General features: G+C 40.1%; 1 protein-coding gene across 5 annotated transcripts in view; it reads right to left on the bottom strand.

Annotated features, from left to right (window-relative positions):
• Positions 1-23,251, bottom strand: part of ANO10 (anoctamin 10) — a 335,794-nt gene that overhangs the window by 196,927 nt on the left and 115,616 nt on the right. The window contains exon 12 of one of the 5 annotated variants that reach the window (XM_073232458.1): positions 8,421-9,541. The exons of the other annotated variants lie outside the window; for them this stretch is intronic. Coding sequence (XP_073088559.1) covers positions 9,533-9,541 — 9 coding nt within the window. The 3' untranslated portion in view covers positions 8,421-9,532. Of the gene's footprint in view, positions 1-8,420; positions 9,542-23,251 lie in introns of those variants that run through there. 5 annotated transcript variants of the gene reach the window in all.

Below are 23,251 nucleotides of genomic sequence, written 5' to 3'. Positions count from 1 at the left end.
AAACACGCAACTACCACACAGCCAAGCAATGTTACTCTTGGGCATTTATCTAGAGAAATGAAACTTATGTTCACACAAAACCTGCACAAAAATGTCCATAGTAGCTTTATTTACCATAACCCCAAACTGGAAACAACCCAGATGTCCTTCAATAGGTAAATGGTTAAACAAACTGTGGTTTGTATATACCTAATACTAACAATAAGAAGGAACAAGCTACTGATATACACAATAACTTGGATGAATCCCCAGGGTACTGTGCTGAGTGAAAAAAGCCATTCTTAAAATAATTTATACTGCATGATTTAATTTATATAACAGTTTTTAAAAGACAAAATTTTGTAAATAGAGAACAGATTGGTGATTGCTAAGAGTAAGACATGGAGAAGGTGGGAGTGGAGGGGAAAGAGGTGGGTGTGGTTATAAAAGGAGGAGCCGGCTCCTTGTAGCCAATGACCTGTTCCATATCTTAACTGTGATGGTGAGAACACAAAGTTAGTCATGTGATGAAATTGTAAGCAACACACAAGCACACATGTACAAGTAAAACTGGAGAAATCTGAACAAGATCACTGGATTGTATCAATGTCAATATCCTGATTGGTGACATGGCTCTACAGTTCTACAAAATGTTATTACCATTGGAAGAAACTGGGCAAAGGGTACACAGGATCTCTGTATTATTTCTTACAACTGCACGGAACCTACAATGATCTCATGGGAACCTACGATGATCTCAATACAAGCTTCAATGAAAAAAATTGAAGTCATTACCTTGCCACGGTCTGGTTAGGCACCTTCTCCAGAGTCCCTGGGTCCTAAATAAATATGTCACTGTGTGCAAGAGAGCAAGCCTGTAGAGTTGGAAAATGTATCTGGTTCAATAGGTGGTTAATTAAACCCACCACTTACATAAAAACTCCCCAGTAATCTAAGTCTATAGTTTACATTCTGTATGCTATTCCTATCTCCAGCTAAGATGGAAAAAACACTGTCTTTTTAAGTAGTAGAACACAATCTTACTTAGTTTTAGTATATCATACTGTTCTCAAGGTGACAAAAATTAACTTTCTAATGCTTATTCCATTTCATGGTAATTAAAATTGTTACTTAGCAAGAACAGTTTATTTTGATTCATGTACCAATCAATGAATTTTTATAAGCAACATTCAAAATGTCATGATTATTTTAATGACTTAATTTTAAAGACTTTAGCTGTGATACAAAGACAGTTAATGCAAAAAGAACTAATGGCAATAAAATAATGGAATGCAATATGCCTAAAATAAAGTATTATTATAGTTCCAACATTATTTATTTATACATTATGGTTGTTTTGCTTTTTTATTGCTGCTCTAGTAACGCAAATAAGATTTTTTTTAGTGCACAAAATATAGTCTATATGTCAATTTACTACTGATTTGACAGTATCTGTGAAATCTCAGAAAACTGTTTTAACAAGGTCCTGGCTCTAGGCTGACATTTCCAGTTCTAGTTTGTCTGAGAGTGGGGCCTGCACAAACTCTTCCATATTAAATTAATGTCTGCCTAATATCCAATCCCTGTTTCTGCCTGAAGATAATTTATAAAATAAACTTAAGCAACTTTCTTCACATGTAAATCATGATCGTGGATGCACAGAGTCAGGCAGAGGACATTTGCTTGGTTTTTGCTTCTATCTGTTAGTGTCACTGCCCTTCATTTCTGGGCTCCACATGAACACCCCACTTTTAGTTTTAGGATGTGCAGCCTGAACTAGCCCTGGTACCTGAGAGGTTCAGAGTGTTTTGTGTCTGCAGTCTGACAAGAACATGACCTGCAGGCTTCCCTGGAAGGACGAAATGCCTTCTTCAACTTAGAAACCACTCTCAAAGTGGGGGCTCTTCACTGTGGGGTTAAATCTGTGCCTGTAGGCATTGGGGCACTGGCTCCTCACAGTCTCCAGGGGACCCTTCCTCCAGGGTGTTTTCCTGGTCAGTGCAGGCCCATGAAAATGAGGTCTATGGTACAAGGGCTAAACTGTAAAAAATCACAGTCTCGTCACATAAAATCAGGGGTCACAAGTTCCAACTGTATTTTCCCTACAGGATGGCCGGGGCCCTAAGCTGTGGGGGTGGAGGTATGGAGAGCATCAGAGCCCCTGCAGGGGGAACACCTGCCCTCCAGCACTGGCTCCAGACACATTTACCAGCACAAGTCCCACAAGAGGCGGGCTGCAGCCACGATCTCTCACCTGTCAGTGCCTGATTTCACCACACTCACTGCTGACCTCGTGCATCTAGGTTCTGTCACACAACCTACCAGCAAGTGTCTCCTGGGAAGGAGTCCACCCTCTCACCATTTTGTATTTCCTGTACTGACCATGGCTATAGGCACATGGAAAAGCAGAGGTTAAGATGGAAGATCAGCATCTCAGGAGGCAGCTAAACACAGGAGAGAATCCCAGATCTGCTGTTTCTCATTTAATAAACATCCATATAATGCTTACTGTGCACCAGCCACTGTTCTGAGCACTGTAAACATATTGACTTATTTTCTCTTCATAACAATGTTATGAGGGAAGGTACTATTATCATGTGTTATTTTTCAGTCAGGAACAGAGGTCCAAAGAGGTTCAGTAATCTGTCCAAAGTCACAGTGTGACTAGACCACAATGCTAGCAGTAGAGGGGATTAGTAGTAGGCAGATTCTAGGTATATTTTAAGTAGAAGAAACAAGAGCTTTGGATTTGGGATTGGAGAGAAATAAATCAAGGATACCTCCCAGGTTTTTGGTATTAACAACTAGAAAGATGGAGCTGTCATTTGTGCAAATGGGAAAGATTTTATTTTCATTCTTCTTAGACACAACTTAATTAAAAAAATATTACATTCTTGCATATTAAAAATAACCAAATGGACAATTTCAACTTCCACCAAGATAAAATATGTGCCCCACCTGAAACAACCACCAAAATTTTACGTAACAACAGTCTTCAAGACATTGCACATCGGACAATGAAGGACTGTGATCTCTGAGAGATAGGGATAAGGTGAGCATATGGCTGCTCTAGCTCATAGCCTAGAGAGTTTGCAGGCCTCAGGGTGGGAAGAGAAGGGCAGGTGGAGCCCAGCAGATACCCTGAGCTGTGGTCTGAGTCTAGGGAGAGCAGAGCAGCAGCTGTTTGCAGCACAGAGTACAAAAGAGGAGGTACTCCACAGAAACAGATAACTCGGCAGGTCTGAGATGGTGACCGTCAAGATTCAGTCGAGTAGGGACCTGCACACCTGTGTAAGGAAACTACATGAGGTCCGGGAAAGCAACGCCTGAACAGACAGGAGGGAACAGAGCTTTGGGCTCACATAGGACTAAGATGGTGACTGTTCCCATCCGTCAGACTAGAAAACCTAACTCATGGGTCATCAGATAGAGTACCAGAGAGTCTTGATTGAGCACTGGGGAATAACTAGGGAGGAGGAGCAAAACAGCAACATACTATTGTATAGTTCTCATATTGTTCATGAAGTGGTATAATATCTTTTGAGGGTAGACTGTGGTAAAATCAGGATGTATACTATGAACCCTGACGTAACCAATGCAATAAAACAAAGAGTTGAGCTATTGATTCTAACAAAGGAGAAACAAGAGGGAACTATATATATACATACATACATACAAACCTCTACAAATTCATAAGAAAGCAGAAAAGGAAACAAATAGCAGATGGGGCAAACAGCAAATAAGTTGCAAGATGGCAGACTAAAATCTAACTACATCAACAACCAGGTTAAATATAAATGCTATACCATCTCAGTTAAAAAGCAGACATTGTCAGATTGGGTAAAAACAAAACCTAATCATTACAGAAACACACATAAAATATATAGACACAAATAAAAGTAAAAGGTTGTTAAAAAAAATGATGCCGCTAACACCAGTCAAAAGAGAAAAGTTGGAGCTACTATATTAATATCAGACAAAATAGATTTCAAAGCAAAGAATATTACACTAGGGATAAAGAGTTATATCATAAAAGTAAAACAGTCAATTTATGGGAAGACATAATTATGTGCCTAATAACAGTGCTTCAAATCAAAAAAAGCAAAAAGTGGTAGAACTATAAGGAGAGATAGACAAGCACAAAATTATAATAGGAAATTTCAAAACTGTTCTCAATAACTGATATAACAAGTTGACAGAAAATCAGTGAGGCTATAGACTTTAACAATGTTACTAGCCAATTTGACATTTATGGAACATTCTATCCAAAAGCAGCAGAATACACATTCTGTTCAGGTACACATGGAACATTTACCAAGTGAGACCATGCCTTGGGACATTCGATACATCTCAGCAAATTTAAAAAGATTCAAATCAGACAAGGTGTTTTCCCTGGTTACAATGGAATTAAATTAGAAATCAATAACAACAGATTTCTGGAAAATTCTCAAATATCTGGAAACTAAATAACACACTTCTAAACAACCTGTGGATCAAAGAGGATATCAAAAGGGAAGTTTAAAAATATTTTAAACTGAGTAAAAATGAAACCACTTGCCAGAATTTGTGGGAACGCCACTAATGCACAGCTCAGGAGGAATTTATTTCAGTGTCCATCTTAAAAAACAGGAAAGACAAGAACAAATTAAACCTAAAGTAAATAGAAGAAAAGAAATGCTAAAGAAAAGAGCCAAAACCAAAGAAACAGAAAATCAATGAAGCCTAAAATTAAACTGGTCTCTTAGAAGATCAGTAAAATTGATAAATTTCTAGCCAGACTGATGAGGACAAGAAGACACAGATCACCAATATCAGGAACAAAGGGACATCCTGGCGACAGGGAAAAGGGGGAACACCTACCTGAAGGGGTGTGGCTGAGACTATGACCTCGTCCTGGGCTCAGGGGACATACCGTGAGCACCTGGTGGCTTTTTGCCAAGCATTTGCCAGTTTCCTAAACCCAGAGTTGTAAGTGCCCTGCCTGAGGCAGGGTTTCCTTTTGACTACTGACTGTCCCCTGACTCTCTCCTCTCAGGAAGTGAAATGAGTAATGACCTAAAGGGCCTACTCCTGCCTTCTGAGCTGACTCGGGGCACGTGCAGAGCTACCTCTTCTGCTTTCTCAGCTCTTCAAATGAGCTGCTGTGGCACTGTCCTTCTCTTCCCAATCTGGTTGTCCTGTGCCTTTCTCCACATACGGATCACAGCTTCTACATGAGCAGCTACCCAACTGAGCACCTACTGTGTGCTCAGCACCTGGACATAATGCACGGAACGCACATGGCTCCTGCTCTCAGGGAATTCATCAGTTGGGGAGAGAGATTCCAAGGGGAACATTGGATGACTCAACATGTCATGGGGTCACCAGGGACAGCTGTGGGAAATGGGATGTCTGAAAGGTCCTTGAAGGATAAGGGCTCCTCTGACAAGCAGAAACTGGACAGGAGTAAATTCAAGGACAAAGGAAACTCCAGGCAAAGACACAGAAGCAGGAAAACACAAAATGTAGCTATGCCTGTGGTGTGGAGGTCACACTAGGAGGATGGGAAAGTGGTGAGGAAGGAAAGACAGGGAGCCAAGGGGCACATCACAGAGGACCTGAACCCCTTGCTAAGGAAGCTGGACTTCATCTTATGAGAAAAGGAAACAAGCCAAAGCTTTTCAGATGGCAAATGATACAGTCAGATCTGTGCTTCAAATATTAGACTACAGAGGGAGTAACTGAAGCCAGGGGGCAGCCAGGTGCTCGCTGAAATACTCCAACCAGGCATCACAACGGTGGCCTGGCGCAAGGTGAAGAATGCCCCCAAGGGGGGAGATTGATGCAGGAGGCATTCCAGAGGCAGAACCAACAGGCGGGAGATAAAATAAATCTCTAGAGGAAAACAAAAATGTTCCACTGTTTCAAAGTGAGTCATCATGAAGATAACGATCCTACTTATTGAGATGTAAAATGCAGAAACACAAGGAGGCACAAAGTGGGGTCCCAGGAAGAATGCTTTGCTCTCTTCTGAAAGGCTGAGACTGTGGTGCCTGCAGAATGGCCTAGGGGAGACGTCCTCAGGCAGCCAGAAGGCCACAACCAGCAGAGGGAGGCACAGACAGGCTGGGCAGCTGCCCAGGCAGGGCAGGAGATGGTCTCTACTGATGATCTCTGGCCTGTTACCATGTGCATGTAACCACATCCAACTCGAGCCCAGGCCTCTGCATCTCTTCCAGTTCCTGACCTGAAGACTTGACATTTCACACAGAACAATTTCATTAAATGTCAAGATACATAAATTCCATTAATACTCAAACATTCTTAACCTATAGCAAATTGTTTCCTGCTTTTATATTAGTAATATTTACATGTGCTTCGGTTAATTAGCCCCATTTATGTCTACAGCACAGCTTCTCAAATTATCTGTGGTGAGGGACCAATTTTTTCAATTCCCAGTCCATCGTGGACGTATCTATGGTCCTACTGTGCTTGGACTGAATTGTGTGCCACCCAAATTCATATGTTGAATGAATTTCCTCTAGAGGAAAACAAAGTGAGTGGTCATGAAGATAACGAGCCTACTTATTGAGATGTAAAATGCAGAAACACAAAGAGGCACAAAGTGGGGTCCCAGGAAGGATGCTTTGCTCTCTTCTGAACGGCTAACCTCCAATGTGACCATATTTGGAGATAGGGCCTGCAAGGAGGTAAATGGGATTGCATGAGGTTGTAAGCGTGGGGCCCTGATACAAAAGGATTACTGTCCTTATAAGAAAGGACACCACAGAGCTCTCTTCCTTCTTCCATGTGCACACACACCAAGAGGTCATATGGGCACACTGACAGATGGCAGCCACTTTACAAGCCAAGGTAAGAAGCCTCAGAATGAAATATACTTGGCTGATACCTTGATCTTGGGCTTCTTAGCCTCCAGAACTCTGAGAAATAAATTTCTGTTGTTTAAGACATCGATCTGTAGTATTTTATTATGCATCCAGAGCAGACTAATACATATTGCATGTGAATGAAGAGCTTGCAAGACATGCAGGTCCCCATGCAGGTTGAACAGCACATGAGTTTGTCTATGTCTTACTCAACAAGATGAGTCCACTGAAGTATGCTTTAATGTCACAGCAATGTCAAACTGCCTTAGATGTTTCCAAACATTTATACCTTATTTCTGTTATATCCCATTGCTTGTCTCACCGCGGACCAGTCTCAAACACTTAGACTAACACCAGTCTCAGACCAACTTTACCAGCTCTGGTTATAGTCTCTCTGTGATTGTTTTTAAAAACTGCAAAATTTGGCTTAAACACAGAACGCAAAACAAAGGCATGAATTTTAAACACATTAGAAACCAAATGTATGCTGTGGGATGAGAAGAAGAACAGCGAGAAAGTCAGGATTTTATCATCTCATATCTAGGCAAGACCCGTCGGGACACTGCAGAATGCAGATTCTAAATAATGAACAGATCTGTGCTGTGTTTATAATGCCGCTTGTATTCTGTTTCTCTTTAGCTCTTCAATCGGTCTCTGTAATCATATCCACAGAGCACATTACAATTAGATTATAAACTCAAAGCTGGAGTATTACTTCTTCCTCAATTGGTAATACATATACCAAACTCATAAAACAGATGCCTTTCAAGAGATTCTGACTTTGATGGATGAGCAAATTAATGCCCATGAGCCTGCCACTGAAGTGAGGACTCTCTGGTCCCAGTGCAGGGATGTGTCCAACTTTCTAATGTTCATTTCAGAGGATCTCAGATGGATTCTTCACATATTTGGCTTTCTTGCAAGCTATTACTGCTTGCTCGGTTGGTTGTATTTTCTCCAACAATGTAGTATTTACTTATCTTCAAAAGCTTCGTGTAGTCACTATACCACAAATGAGAATCACATTTATCCTTTAAGCTCACATGGTAACAGGCCAGAGATCAGTAGAGACCATCATGGTGTCAGGCCAACATGATGCTTCGGCAAATAGGTAGGTTCACAAAATTACTGAATGTATTTTTTGCAAACAGGATTACTGTAAAAAACTCTACTGGCTGAACTTCACTCTTTTTTTATGTCCAAGGAAAAGGGAGTTTAGTGTTACTGTTCTCACTTCTTTACAGTTCTAGTAACTGTAGGACTATACAAGGGGGTGCTAATAAAGAACAGAATAATTTTAGAACTATAAAGGTCCAAAAGAATACCAATGGCAACCTCCTCATAGCAGAGATGGCTAAGTGTTCATGTATATCATTTCCTCTTCCTCATGGGCACATAGCCGGAACATTTCCCAGCTTACAGTAGCCATGTGGTTTCCCAACAGACATGGCTAATTTCCCCAGCCAGCAAAACATGAGCGGAAGTGATGTGTTCCTTCCAGGCCTGGTCCACAGAACCCTCCCTCCTGCCATCTTGTAAGTCCCTCCCGTCCCCAACCCAGGTCTTTAGGGTCACTGATCCATTTTGAGTTAATTTTTGTATATGGTATTAGGCAAGAATCACACTTCATTCTTTTGTATGTGGAACTATTTGATGAAAAGATTATTCTTTCCCCCATTGAATTGTTCTGGCACTCTTGTCAAAAAGCAACTGACCACAAATGTGAGGGTTTATTGCTAGACTTTGAATTATCTTTCATTGACCTATATATCCATTCTTATGCCAGTACACACAGTCTTGATTACTGTAGCTTTGTAGAAAGGTTTGAAATTGGGAAGTATGAGTCCCTCATACACAATTCTTCATTTTCAAGATTATTTTGGGTATTCTTGGTCCCGTGCATTTCCATATGAACTTTAGGATTAATTTATGCAAGAAAATTAGCTGAATCTATAGATCACTTTGGGGAGTATTGCCATCCTAACAGTATTAAGTCCTCCATTTAATTCTTTTGGATACTATTATAATTGGAATTTTGTCCTTAATTTTTGGTTTGATCATTGCTACTATATAGAAACACAATTCATTTTTGTATATTGCTTTTGTCTTTTATAACTTTGCTGAACTCCTTTTTTTAGTTCTAGTGGGTTTTAATGGATTCCTTAGGATATTCTATATACTAGATGTGGGGTCTGCAAATAGAGATGGTGTGTTTTACTTTTTCCTTTCCATTCTAGATGTCTTTTATTTCATTTTCTTGCCTAACTGTCTTGCCTAGAATTTCACAATGTTGACTGAAAATAGCAAGCATCAAGGGCTGGCATCCTAACCTTATTCCTGATCTTAGCAGGAAAGCATTTGGTCTTTTACTAGTAAGTATATTAGGCTTTGCATTGATGCCCTTTAGCAGCCTGAGGAAAAGAGATGATTTTTAAAATGTTGCTGACTGTCAAGCCTTTACTAGTGTTTACCTTATGCTTGAGAGCTAGGCCTCATAACACATGGTAGAGAATTTCTGCTTACTTTTAGGTAAAATTTCAGTTAGTGAAACTTTACTCAACTGATTTAAGATGCTCTTGACACAGATGAGTTATTCCAGAAGCTCCACAAAAATGAAAATATGTTCCACATCACTAATCATCAGGGAAATGAAAATCACACCACAATGAGGTATCACCTCATACCGACTAGGATGCCTATAGTTAAAAAAGCAAAACAAAAGAGAAAATAAGCGATGGCAAGGATATGGAGAAATTGCAACCTTTGTGAATTGGTGGGAATGTAAAATTGTGTAGCTGCTGTGGAAAACAGTTTGGCAGTTCCTCAAAAAATTAAACATAGAATTACTATCAGCAATTCAACTCCTATGTACATACTCAAGAAGAACTGAAGCAGGGACTCAGATATTTATATGCCAATGTTCACTGCAGTATTATTTACAATTATATTAAAAGAGCCAAAAAGTGGAAAACCAAATGTCCATCAACATATAAATGGATAGATGAAATGTAGTATGTCAATACAAGGGAATATTAGTCAGCCATAAAAATGGAATGGACTTCTGATATATACTATAACACAGATGAATCCTGAACAATATGCTAAGTGAAATAAGCCGGCCACAAAATGACAAATAATTGTTGGGATTCACTTTTATAAAATATCTACACTAGGCAACTTTATAAAGACAGAAAGTAGAGGTTGGGAGTGGTTGAGTGAGAGGGGACTAGGGAGTTATTGCTTAATGGTAATGAGTGCACAACATCATGAATATAATTAATGTCACTACATTGTACACTTAAAATGACTAAAATGGCAAATTTTGTTGTTTTTATTTTACCACAATAAAAATTTTATTTAAAAAAATCCACAACTATTATTAAACCTACACTTTTACTATCTTTACTATCAAAACAATGCATGTTCTTTTCTAGGGAAAGCCTGGTAGCTTGAATCGTATCACTGATACACAGCGTAAGCTCCTCTTGTTGAGTATGGTGACTACTTATTTATATGCAAGCTTTTATCTTTACTCAATTCTTTTGCATTAGTGGTATGTCACTGCAGTTATAATATATATATTTTTACATTCTGCCCTCTGACCTTGAAGGCACTGATGCTGGAAGTCTACTTGAGTCAAGCTGGATTCTTACTTGCATGCCAAAAACACCAATCCTATTTCATTTGGGCAAATAAGGGGTTTGTTAAGCAGGTATCAGGTAGCTCACATACCCTGTAAAAGGTCTAAAGAACCAGGCTTGGCAGTCACACAGCCAGAGCAATGTCCAAAATCATGCTCAGAGTTTATCAAGTAAGGATGCCAGGGACACAGCTGCAGGGCACAGACATAATCCCCCAACAACAAACACCACTGGAGCATCCCTCACCAGGACAGATTCTGCACAGAACCTCTGTCCTGGGTCACTAGCTTCCAGTTCAAAGTTTGAAGTGGTAAGGTTATAACTAGCTGAATATAGATCGTGGCCCATGTCCATGCCCCAGACTCAGGGGAGGCTAGGGAGGGAGGGTCTGGCATTGCCTGCTCTGGCAGGGGCTCTGCCATAAGGTCAGAAGTCTCTGGACATGAGAAGGGAGTTTAGAAGCTCAGTGATCAAGGAGAATGACTCATGCTCACTGCAGCACATCTGCAGGCAAACCAATTTGCAAAACTAGCAATTTTTGCTAGAATGTTTGAAAAGGGATCTCAGTAAAGGAAGCAGCACCACCTAAAATGCCAAGCAAGCAAGAACTCAGTCCTCTGGAGGAGCCACACAAACTGGATACTATAAAAGTGTGGAGAGGAAAGCAGTGGGGAAGAGGTGCGTAATTTCATAAAGGAACTGCAAAAAACCAAATGTGACTCGAACCCTGAAAATGGTGGGGAGCCAGTAAAGGCTTTTAAGGAGAGAAGACTAGATTTGTGTTTTAGAGCAGTCATTTGAGCAGTAGACTGGCCCAAGATCCCCAAGCCTGAATGCCAATTAAGAACATGACGTAATTCAGGCAAGAAGTAATGTGGCTTACTCTGAGCTCATGAGTTCCTCGTGGAGAGGAACTGAGTCTAGATAAAACAACTGCCTGAACTGGGAGCTCTTTGAGTTTGGGGGGCAGGGGAAGGCGATTAACTCCCAATTTCTGGCTAAGACTAAGTTGATGGTAACACTAGGTTCTGGCTAAGGCTAGATGAACTCAGTTTTGGATAGCTGATTTTCAGATCACTGGGTGACATTCAGATGGAGACAACCTGGGTAAATAGATACACAGGTGGGTGCTCCATAGCAGGTACAGGAAATAAAGCAGAAGCCATGGGGTAGACAAGTCACATAGAAAGTGGTCGAGGGAGGGAAAGAGAGGAACAGGGATGAGTCCTAAGAAGGAGAAGCCCCAGAAAAAGGTCAATAGGGACTAGCCCAAGAGGCAGGAAGAAAACCAGGAGACAAATCTCTCATAGCATCCAAAGCATTAACTTCTAGCATGAACTGAATCATTCACTTCAAACAAGCCCTGTGTGTAAATCATGTTCATTCATCTTCTCCTGCTTTTATTCAAGCAGTTAAAACAAAGAATGAGAAAATTTCAACTTTCTGTAACAGCTGTGTGAACGTGTTTCTAATTAAGAATACATTTTCTACCTACTTTGATGACCTGGGGTCCTCGGAGGAACAATCCAAAGACAGTGTGAAGCAGCAGCGTTGTGAGTCTCTAAGCCAGCCGTCTGACACCCATTACCCATCCCTTCCCACAGAGACTCCGAGACAGGACTGTATGGTGGTGGCCCTAGTGTGGCTGCAATAGTTTCAGCATTTACAGCCCACCCCTAACCACTTATCTGGCCTGGCTGTAATTTCTCTGTGGCCTTAGAGACCAGGAAGGTTTCCCCAAGATGACTACTTCCTTCCCCAGGTGGCCTGTGCAGTGATCACATGCAGCAAGAGCTGAGAAAGGGCAGAAAGGGGAGAGTAAGAGGGGTATGGATTCCTTATGCAAGTGATTCACAGACATGGATTTCTAGCTCATTCACTGCCCACTGGGCTCCTCCTGCCAGGCTCAAAGGTACCTGAGACTCAGAGGGACCAGAGGTAAATTCAGGATCTTTGGCCAGAACAGAGCCTTCTCCCATCACTCCCTCTCTCACTGCAGGCCCTCCATCCAATACCCAAGCTTGAAACCTACAGTCACTCATGACATCCCTGCACCCCTAACACACTCCACATCCCTCGCACCACTGAGACCTTTGAATACTGCCTCTAGAAGAACCACTGTCTGCTCTGTTCCAAGCAACCAAGGTCCCTTTCCTGGACCACTGCAATCACTGCCTACCTCATTTTCACTCCTGACACCTTGGAAACATCCTCCACGATGCATATGAGAACCACCCTCCGTGCATACTCAGCGGGATGAAGGTTGTTTATTTATTTTTTTACTTTAAACTGGTAGGAATAAAAGTACTGCACTGTCTCAGTCACTTATCTTTTTTTTTGGTACATGGATCTTTATGTATGTATGTATGTATTTATTTATTTTTATATTGATATTAATATAAAATTACATGAACAATATTATGGTTACTAGACTCCTATTATCAAGTGCCCCCCACATACCCCATTACAGTCACTGTCCATCAGCATAGTAAGATGCTATAGAATCACTACCTGTCTTCTCTGTATATACTGCCTTTCCCGTGTTTCCCCCACCACACACATTATGTGTGCTCATTGTAATGCCCCCATTTCCCCCTTATCCCTCCCTTCCCACCCATCATCCCCAGTTCCTTTCCCTTTGGTAACTGTCAGTCCATTCCTGGGTTCTGTGTGTCTGCTGCTGTTTTGTTCCTTCAATTTTTGCTTTGTTCTTATACTCCACAGATGAGTGAAATTATTTGATACTTGTCTTTCTCCACCTGGCTTATTTCACTGAGCATACCCTCCAGCTCCATCCATGTTGTTGCAAATGGTAGGATTTGTTTTCTTCTTATGGCTGAATAATATTCCATTGTGTATATGTACCACATCTTCTTTATCCATTCATCTACTGATGGACACTTAGGTTGCTTCCATTTCTTGGCTAATGCAAATAGTGCTGCGATAAATATAGGGGTGCATATCTTTTTCAAACTGGGATGCTTCTTTCTTAGGGTAAATTCCTAGAAGTGGAATTCCTAGGTCAAATGGTATTTCTATTTTGAGCTTTTTGAGGAACCTCCATATTGCTTTCCACAATCGTTGAACTAAATTACTTTCCCAACATCTGTATAGGAAGGTTCCCCTTTCTCCACAAGCTCACCAACATTTGTTGTTGTTTGACTTCTGGATGGTGGTGATCCTTACTGATGTGAGGTGATATCTCATTGTGGTTTTAATTTGCATTTCTCTGATGACAAGTGATGTGGAGCATCTTTTGATGTGTCTTTTAGTCATCTAAATTTCTTCTTTAGAGAACTGTCTTTTCAGCTCCTCTGCCCATTTTTCATTGGATTGTTTGCTTTTTGTTTGTGAGGTGCATGAGCTCTTTATATATTTTGAATGTCAACCCTTTATTGGTTCTGTCATTTATGAATATATTCTCCCATACTGTACGGTACCTTTTTGTTCTATTGATGGTGTCCTTTTCAGCTTGATATAGTCCCACTTGTTCATTTTTGCTTTTGCTTCCCTTGCCCAGGAGATATGTTCATGAAGAAGTTGCTCATGTTTATGACCACAAGATTTTTGCCTATGTTTTTTTCTAGGAGTTTTATGGTTTCATGACTTACACTCAGGTCTTTGATTCATTTCAAAATTACTTTTGTGTATGGGGTTAGACAATGATCCAGTTTCATTCTCTTACATGTAGCTAACTAAATTACATTCCCAACATCTGTATAGGAAGGTTTTACCAGCACCACCTGTTGAAGAGGCTGTAATTTCCCCATCCATGGCTCCTTTATCATATATTAATTGACCATATATATTTGAGTTAATGTCTGGAGTCTCTATTCTGTTTCACTGGTCTGTGGCTCTGTTCTTGGGCCAGTACCAAATTGTCTTGATTACTGTGGCTTTGTAGAAGAGCTTGAAGTTGGGGAGTGAGATCCCCACTACTTTATTCTACCTTCTCAGGATTGCTTTGGCTATTCAGGGTCTTTGGTGGTTCCATATGAATTTTTGAAGTATTTGTTCCAGTTCATTGAAGAATGTTGTTGGTAATTTGATAAGGATTGCATTGCATCTGTATATTGCTTTGGGCAGGATGGCCATTTTGATGATATTAATTCTTCCTAGCCAAGAGAATGGGATGACTTCCCATTTGTTAGCGTCTCCTTTAATTTCTCTTAAGAGTGTCTTACAGTTTTCAGGGTATAGGTCTTTCACTTCTTTGGTTAGGTTTATTCCTAGGTATTTTATTCTTTTTGATGCAATTGTGAATGGAATTGTTTTCCTGATTGGTTCACTGTTAGTGTATAGGAAAGCCACAGATTTCTGTGTGTTAATTTTGTATCCTGAAACTTTGCTGTATTCTGATATCAGTTCTAGTAGTTTTGGAGTGGAGTCTTTAGGGTTTTTTATGTACAATATCATGTCATCTGCAAATAGTGATGCTTTAACTTCTTCTTTACCAATCTGGATTCCTCATATTTCTTTGTTTTGTCTAATTGCTGTGGCTAGGACCACCAGTACTACATTCAGTAACAGTGGGGAGAATGGGCATCCCTGTCTTGTTCCCAATCTCAGAGGAAAAGCTTTCAGCTTCACTGTTCAGTATAATGCTGGCTGTGGGTTTATCATATATAGCCTTTATTATGTTGAGGTACTTGCCCTGTATACCCATTTTATTCAGTTTTTATCATGAATGGATGTTGAATTTTGTTAAATAATTTTTCATCATCTATGGATATGATATGTGGTTTTTGTCCTTCTTTTTGTTTATGTACTAGATGATGTTGATGGATTTTCAAATGTTGTACTATCCTTGCATCCCAGGGATGAATCCCACTTGGTCATGGTATATGATCGTTTTTATGTATTTTTGAATACGGTTTGCTAATATTTTGTTGAGTATTTTTGCATCTATGTTCATCAGGGATATTGGTCTGCAATTTTCTTTTTAGTGAGGTCTTTGCCTAGTTTTCGTATTAGGGTGATGTTGGCTTCATAGAATGAGTTTGGGAGTATTCCCTCCTCTTTTATTTCTTGGAAAACTTTAAGGAGAATGGGTATTATATCTTCTCTGGTTGTCTCATAAAACTTGGCGGTAAATCCATATGGCCTGAGGGTTTTGCTCTTGGGTAGTTTTTTGATTAGTGCTTCCATTTCATTACTGGTAATTGGTTTGTTTAGATTTTCTGTTTCTTCCTTGGTCAGTCTTGGAAGGTTGTATTTTTCTAGGAAGTTGTCCATTTCTTCTAGGTTTTTGAGCTTGTCAGCATATAGCTTTTCATAGTATTCTCTAATAATTCTCTGTATTTCTGTGGGGTCCATCATGATTTTTCCTTTCCGTTTCTGATTCTGTTGATATGTGTTGAGTCTCTTTTTCTCTTAAAAAGTCTGGCTAGAGGCTTATCTATTTTGTTTATTTTCTCAAAGAACCAGCTGTATAGCATTGATTTTTTCTATTGATTTATTCTTCTCAATTTTATTTATTTATTCTCTGATCTTTACTATGTCCCTCCTTCTGTTGACTTTAGGCCTCATTTGTTCTTCTTTTTCCAATTTCGATAATTGTGCCTTTAGACTATTCATTTGGGATTGTTCTTCCTTCTTTAAATATGCTTGGATTGCTATATACTTTCCTCTTAAGACTGCTTTTGCTGCATCCCACAGAAGTTGGGGCTTTGTATTGTTGTTGTCATTTGTTTCCATATATTCCTTGGTCTCTATTTTAATTTGTTCATTGATCCATTGATTGTTTAGGAGTATGATGTTAAGTCTCCATGTGTTTGTGAGCCTTTTTGCTTTCTTTGTACAATTTAGTTCTAGTTTTATACCTTTGTGGTCTGAAAAGTTGGTTGGTAGGATTTCAATCTTTTGGAATTTACTGAGGCTCTTTTTGTGGCCTAGTATGTGGTCTATTCTGGAGAATGTTCCATGTGCACTTGAGAAGGATGTGTATCCTGTTGCTTTTGGGTGTAGAGTTCTATAGATGTCTATTAGGTCCATCTGTTCTAGTGTGTTGTTCAGTGCCTCTGTGTCCTTACTTATTTTCTGTCTGGTGGGTCTGTCCTTTGGAGTGAGTGGTGTGTTGAAGTCTCCTAAACTGAATGCATTGCATTCTATTTCCTCCTTTAATTGTGTTAGTATTTGTTTCACATATGTTGGTGCTCCTGTGTTGGGTGCATTTATATTTATAATGGTTATATCCTCTTGTTGGACTGACCCCTTTATCATTATGTAATGTCCTTCTTTATCTCGTTACTTTCTTTGTTCTGAAGTTTATTTTGTCTGATACTAGTACTGCAATACGTCCTTTTTTCTCCTTGTTGTTTGCATGAAATATCTTTTTCCATCCCTTGACTTTTAGTCTGTGCATGTCTTTGGGTTTGAGGTGAGTCTCTTGTAAGCAGCATATAGATGGGTCTTGCTTTTTTATCCATTCTATTACTCTGTGTCTTTTGATTGGTGCATTCAGTCCGTTTACATATAGGGTGATTATTGAAAGATATGTACTTATTGCCACTGCAGGCTTTAGATTCATGGTTACCAAAGGTTCAAGGTTAGCTTCTTTAGTATCTTACTGTCTAATTTAACTCTCTTATTGAGCTATTAAAAACACTGTCTGATGTTTTTTTATTTCTCTTCCTTCTTATTTATTCCTCCTCCTCCATTCTTTATATGTTGGGTGTTTTATTTTGTGCTCTTTTGTGTTTTCTTTAACTGCTTTTGTGAGTATTTGATTTTATTTTTTGCCTTTAGTTAGTATTTGGTTGATCTGCTTTCTTTGCTGTGATTTTATTTTCTCTGGTTACATATGTATAGCCTTAGGAGTGCTCCCATCTAGAGCAGTCCCTCTTAAATATCCTGTAGAGTTGGTTTGTGGGAGCCAAATTCCCTCATCTTTTGCTTGTCTGGGAATTGTTTAATCCCTCCTTCATATTTAAATGAGAATCATGCTGGATTCAGTATCCTTGGTTCAAGGCCCTTCTGTTTCATTGCATTGAATATATTATGCCATTTTCTTCTGGCCTGTAAGGTTTATGTTGAGAAGTCTGGTGATAGCCTGATGGGTTTTCCTTTGTAGGTGACCTTTTTCCTCTCCCTAGCTGCCTTTAAAACTCTGTCCTTGTCCTTGATCTTTGCCATTTTAATTATTATGTGTCTTGGTATTGTCCTTCTTGGGTCACTTCTGTTGGGATTTCTGTGTGCTTCCATGATCTGAGCGACTATTTCCTCCTCCAGTTTGGGAAAGTTTTCGGCAATTATTTCATCAAATACACTTTCTATCCCTTTTTCTCTTGTCTTCTTCTTCTGTTACCAGTATAACGCGGATATTGTTCCTTTTGGATTGGTCACAGAGTTCTCTTAATATTGTTTCATTTCTGGAGATCCTTTTATCTCTCTCTGCATCAGCATCTATGCATTCCTATTCTCTGCTTTCTATTCAATTAATGGCCTCTTGCATCTCGTCCATTCTGCTTTTAAGTCCTTCCAGAGATTGTTTTATTTCTGTAGTCTCCCTCCCTACTGTGTCGGTTAGCTCTTGCATTTTTCTCTTCAGCTCCATCAGCATGGTTATGACCTTTATTTTGAATTCTTTTTCTATAAGATTGGTTAGATCTAACTCTCCAAGCTCCTTCTCAGAGGTTGTCTCTGTGATTTTTGTCTGGATCAAATTCTTCTGCCTTTTCATGGCAATAGGGGTAGTTGTGGGGAGCTGGCACATGTGTCATCTGGAAGAACGTCCCTTCTTGCTAGTTTGTGGCCTTCCTCTCCTGGGAGAACAGTGACCCCTAGCAGCTTGTGCTGGGCAGCTGTGTGCAGATGGGGTCTCTGATTCTTGCCCAGCGTCTGTGAAGGAAGCACTGCGCGTGGTTGCTGTGGGGGTGGCCAGCCTCAGGCTGCTGCTCCGCTATGGTGGGGACGCACTGGAGGGGTAATAGGCGGGAGGCTATTTATCGCCTTGAGGGTCATCAGAGATGTGCTGCTGCCCATGGGTTAGGGTGCCTGGAGTTCCCCAGGATTCCCAGCTGCTGGGTTGAGTGTGCCGGGATGCCTCCATCCGTGAGGTCCCTGTCCCTTTAAGACTTTCAAAAAGCACTTGCTTTTCTTTGTCGCAGGGGCACTGGCTGCGGCAACCCGCTCGCAGGTCTTATTGTTCCGTTTCCCTAGTATCCAGCACCCCACGCACTTTGTGTCTGCGCTCCCAGTGCAGATGGCTAGGGCTGGGTATTCAGCAATCCTGGGCTCCCTCTCCCTCCCTGATCTGACTCCTCTCTTCCCACTGGGAGCTGGGGTGAGGGGCGCTCAGGCCCTGCCAGGCCGCGGCTTCTATCTGACCCCCTTCATGAGGTGCTGGGTTCTCGCAGGTGTAGATGTAGCCTGGCTGTTGTCCTGTATCTTCTGGTCTCTCTTTTAGGAATAGTTGTATTTGTTGTATTTTCAAAGATATATATGGTTTTGGGAGGAGATTTCCGCTGCTCTACTCATGCCGCCATCTTGGCTCCTCTTGCCCCACTATGTTTTTTGCAGCACTGTTTACAATAGCCAAAATATGGAAGCAACCTGAATGTCCATCAGTAGATCAATGGATAAAGAAGATGTGGTAAATATACACAATGGAATATTATTCAACCAAAGGAAAGAAACAAATTCTACCATTTGTCACAATATGGATGGAGCTGGATATTATGCTCAGTGAAATAAGCTAGGTGGAGAAAGACAAGTGCCAAATGATTTCCCTCATTTGTGCAGTATAACAACAAAGCAAGACTGAAGGAACAAAACAGCAGCAGACTCAGACTCCAAGAAGATACTAGACATAGCCAAGGGGGGTGGGAAGGGAGGGAGAAGGGAATTGATGGATATTGTGATTGGCACACATGATGGTGGGAGGGATCATGGGGAAGACAGTGTAGCAGAGAGAAGGCAAATAGTGACTGTATGGCATCTTACCACACTGTTGGGCAATGACTGCATTGGGATATGTAGGGGACACAATAACATTGGTGAATGTAGTAACCACATTGTTTTTTTCTGTGAAACTTTCACAAGAATGTTTATCAATAATACCTTAATAAAAAACGTGAAAAAAATAAAAGGTATACTGAAAAAAATATAAATATCAAAGTAAAGTTTATGTAAAAAATCTGAAAATGACAAGTATTTTGTAATGTTAAAGGTCATAATTTTAAATGAAAATATAGCAGTTATAAATCCCTATGCACCAAATAGATGCAACTACAATCATAAACCAGACACTAGAGTAGATGCTTTATAATAGGAACACACTATTTAATAGATTTTAATACCACTCTAAATCAAGACAAGTGGGCAAAAAGTAAGTAATATTTAGGAGACCTAAACAATATGTCTAACAGAATGCAGCTTATGGAGAAATAGATATAGATATTGGTAACATTACTTGCTTATAATCAAAAACTTATGTTCTTCTCAAGCAGACATGGAACATTATAAAACTGATCCTATGTTAGATCACAGAAAAAGTCTCAAACTCAGGCAGCATGAACGTATCTAAAAGCCAAAGTCTGAATATTCTTTTGACTAAAACCTAATGTGCAATAGTACTAATAAACTCTAGGCAAAAAGACAATAAATAATTCTATGGTTATGAGTATAGGTATTCAAAATTCTGACTATATCCACATGGCTGCTTAATAGTCAACTATTTTGAAGATGAAGCAAAATGGCTGATTCTCAAGAATCAACATATATTTTAAAAGCAAACTATTTTACTTTGGGGAAATATTTTTAACAGTATTTAAAATTAGAAATTCTAGCTTACTCCTTACTCAATGAATTCATCAAGGTCTACTTCATTTTAATATTAGATGTGTAAATTATTCTAGTTTTTCTAAATTGTTTTATAAGAATGAAACTAAAATAAGGACCTCTCATGACTCAGATAAAATTGCCTTCTTTCTGATGTCTACAGCAGAGTTTTTTCTTGCATTACTATTTCAAAATATAAAATGAAAAGTTGTATTTCTGCGTGTAATTGCTGTAAAAATACATATAGCAGGTCTCAATAATGAATATACTTTACCTGTTACAATGTGATCTCACAGTTCTGTGGTTTACATGGTAATTAAAAACAGAAAGAAAGAGCTGACAGCATTTGTCATAAGTCCAGTAATACTTTGCCCAATAAATAGAAATCCTCATCACCAAAAGTCCCCACAGATATGTCCCCAATTAAGTACCTATTGGATTCATCTGGTAGCTCCATGTGTGACATCCACTTTATCTGGCCAACAAGAAGAGCAGAATCAGAAGCAGCCACTATTAAAGTCTCACATATTCCCATACAGGCAGTGATAATGCAAAGAGGACACTAAAGTTCTGATAATTAAAGGGATGAGGACTCTGTCTCTCTAAATAAGGAAGCAGGAGTGGCTGGTGTTTTTCTAGAGGTCAGTATTTTGCATTCACTTATAAAATGGCTCAAAATTCTTCCTAAGGATTTACGGGAGAAAAACCAATAGCTATCATCACTGGCTTGTTATCCTTATCCAGTTTATAAATTACTTTATACTAAAAATGGAAATACAGAAAGGTGTGTATATGGAGGGAGAAGACAGAAAGAGGGGAGACAGGAAATATTCTGACTAGGTCCTTGTAGGTCCAGTATTTATAATTGGGCCATACAACAGTTCATCCAGTATAGTAGCGACTCCTTAATTAATAACACCTACAAATATGTCTCTATTTGCAGGGATACATAAAATTCTTAGTTATTGTGCATTTCATTTTCATATCATACAATAAAGTTGACTTCTTAGTGTATATTTTTATGAATTTAATGAATGTAGATTTGTGTAAATACTACCATAATGAGGATACAGAACAGTTCCATCACTCCCTAAGCCTCCCATGTTTTATCTTTATAGTCATACAGAACAGAATTAATTTTAACTCACATTATTTTAATGCTTTGCTCATGAAAGAGCAAAACAAAACAACCAAAATAATCTCTCCAAACATCCAGGATCACTGACCTGGGTACTCAAGAACTACAGTGATACGGAAGGGTTTATGTGTGCTCAGGTCCTTTTTCAGTCCCAATGAAGAGAATTCACATAAAATACATGCCCTGCTCTCAAGGCATTATTTGATCAGGAAGTTGCTCCTGTTCCACATCAGACACACTCTCTTTGTGGCCTCTAAATATCCCTGGAGGCATATGTAAGAAACGTATCCCGCCAGCTGCCTCTATGTAAGGGAATTTATTGTTGGGAGATACAGAGATTTTATCACTGTATTTTTGAACCTTTCAAGTTTTAACTCATGTAAATGCATTACTATTCAATTACTATTCAAAGAATAAATATAAAAACTGAATTAAAAATTGTTATTTCTATAAGGAAATACCTTTGCTGTATGCTATCACTAACAACAAAAAATGAAACCATATCAAAAGATAGGATCAGATATCAAGCCACATGGAAAATAAGGCAGACTAACCACCTTCCACACAAAGGTACATACAGGAGACAATAGCTTCTCCAAGCATTTCATTCGAAGTTATACATATGAAACAAAAAGAAGAGCCAAGAAGGAATTCTTAGAGCTGGTTCTTTCTCCAAATGGTTGAAATGTTCAAATGAATACCTTCTCCTGTTTTCAAAGCACTCCTCACTCACGTGTGTGTGTGCGCGCGCACATGTTCTCACGCAAGAACAATGCAGTGGAGGTAACAGCCAGTCATGAGCAGCAAGTCTCTGTAGGGTACCATTCACTTAACCAGACAATGCTCCTGTCTACACCGGTGTGCTGAGGCAAAGGATGGAGGCAACCTCCCTGGAGGACAGGCCTACTGTCCCCGAGTCCACCTGGAACAAAACCCCTGGACCTGGAAATGGCCAGCCACAGAGTAGGACTGTGGAGAACCACAGTTTCAGAGTCATGAATGGGAACAACATAACAGGCACTGCTCCTGCTCAGCAGCTTGAATGTTATCCAAATTCACCTTTCTTAGAAAGGAGGGGATAAAGTATTCAACTGCAATGCTGCAAACTAGAGCAGGTCAGAGTGCTCTTCACCAGAACACAGGGAAAGAGACTTGTATCAGAATGCAAAACAACTATTGTCACTGTGGGGAAAATGGAACTTTCTGACCAGGATTCCCACTGGTCTTAATAATGCCCACTGAATACACATATAAGAGCATGTCTGCACATTTATGGGAGGTTTACTGGCAACTGAGTGGCTAGTCAGTTACGAGAGTACCTGCCCACGGGAGGCGTGGAGAGGAAACACCCATTCTCTCCTCCGCATGTGTTTCTGGCATGTAATTGGTCAGGCATCTGCCAGGGACCTGCCCACAGAGTTCCTTCCAGAGTGTGGGAGCAGGGGGTTGCTTCTGGGAGAGAGGAGAGCAAGCTGTGAAGCCCTGGTGCTCCTGGAGAATTAAGCCCGAGTGTGGGAGCAGGGAGCTTGGAGGGCAGAGAGTAAGGAGAAACTCAGACCTACTGTACAGAGGATTAAACTCATACTGGGGAGCAGATCAGGTAGCTGGCCTGGGGAGTACATTTGTGCCAGCAGAGTAAACCGACCTGCCTGTGACTGCCATGAGAATAAACATGATAGCCCCCTTTACCCCTAACTTTTCACCCTTGCCTTTCATTGGTCCATAGAGAACTTGCCCCAGACAGGGAGCCCCCTCCTCCTGGAGCTATAGTCACTGAACATACTTATATGCTAGGTATGGCCATTTTTTCCATTCTGGACATATTCAGTGAATGAAGCAGCCTGTGG

This window comes from Manis javanica, chromosome 3, assembly GCF_040802235.1.
Source record: "Manis javanica isolate MJ-LG chromosome 3, MJ_LKY, whole genome shotgun sequence".
Lineage (NCBI taxonomy): Eukaryota > Metazoa > Chordata > Mammalia > Pholidota > Manidae > Manis > Manis javanica.
The sequence above is the reverse complement of the archived record's forward strand: the minus strand, read 5'-3'. Positions and strand labels throughout refer to the sequence as shown.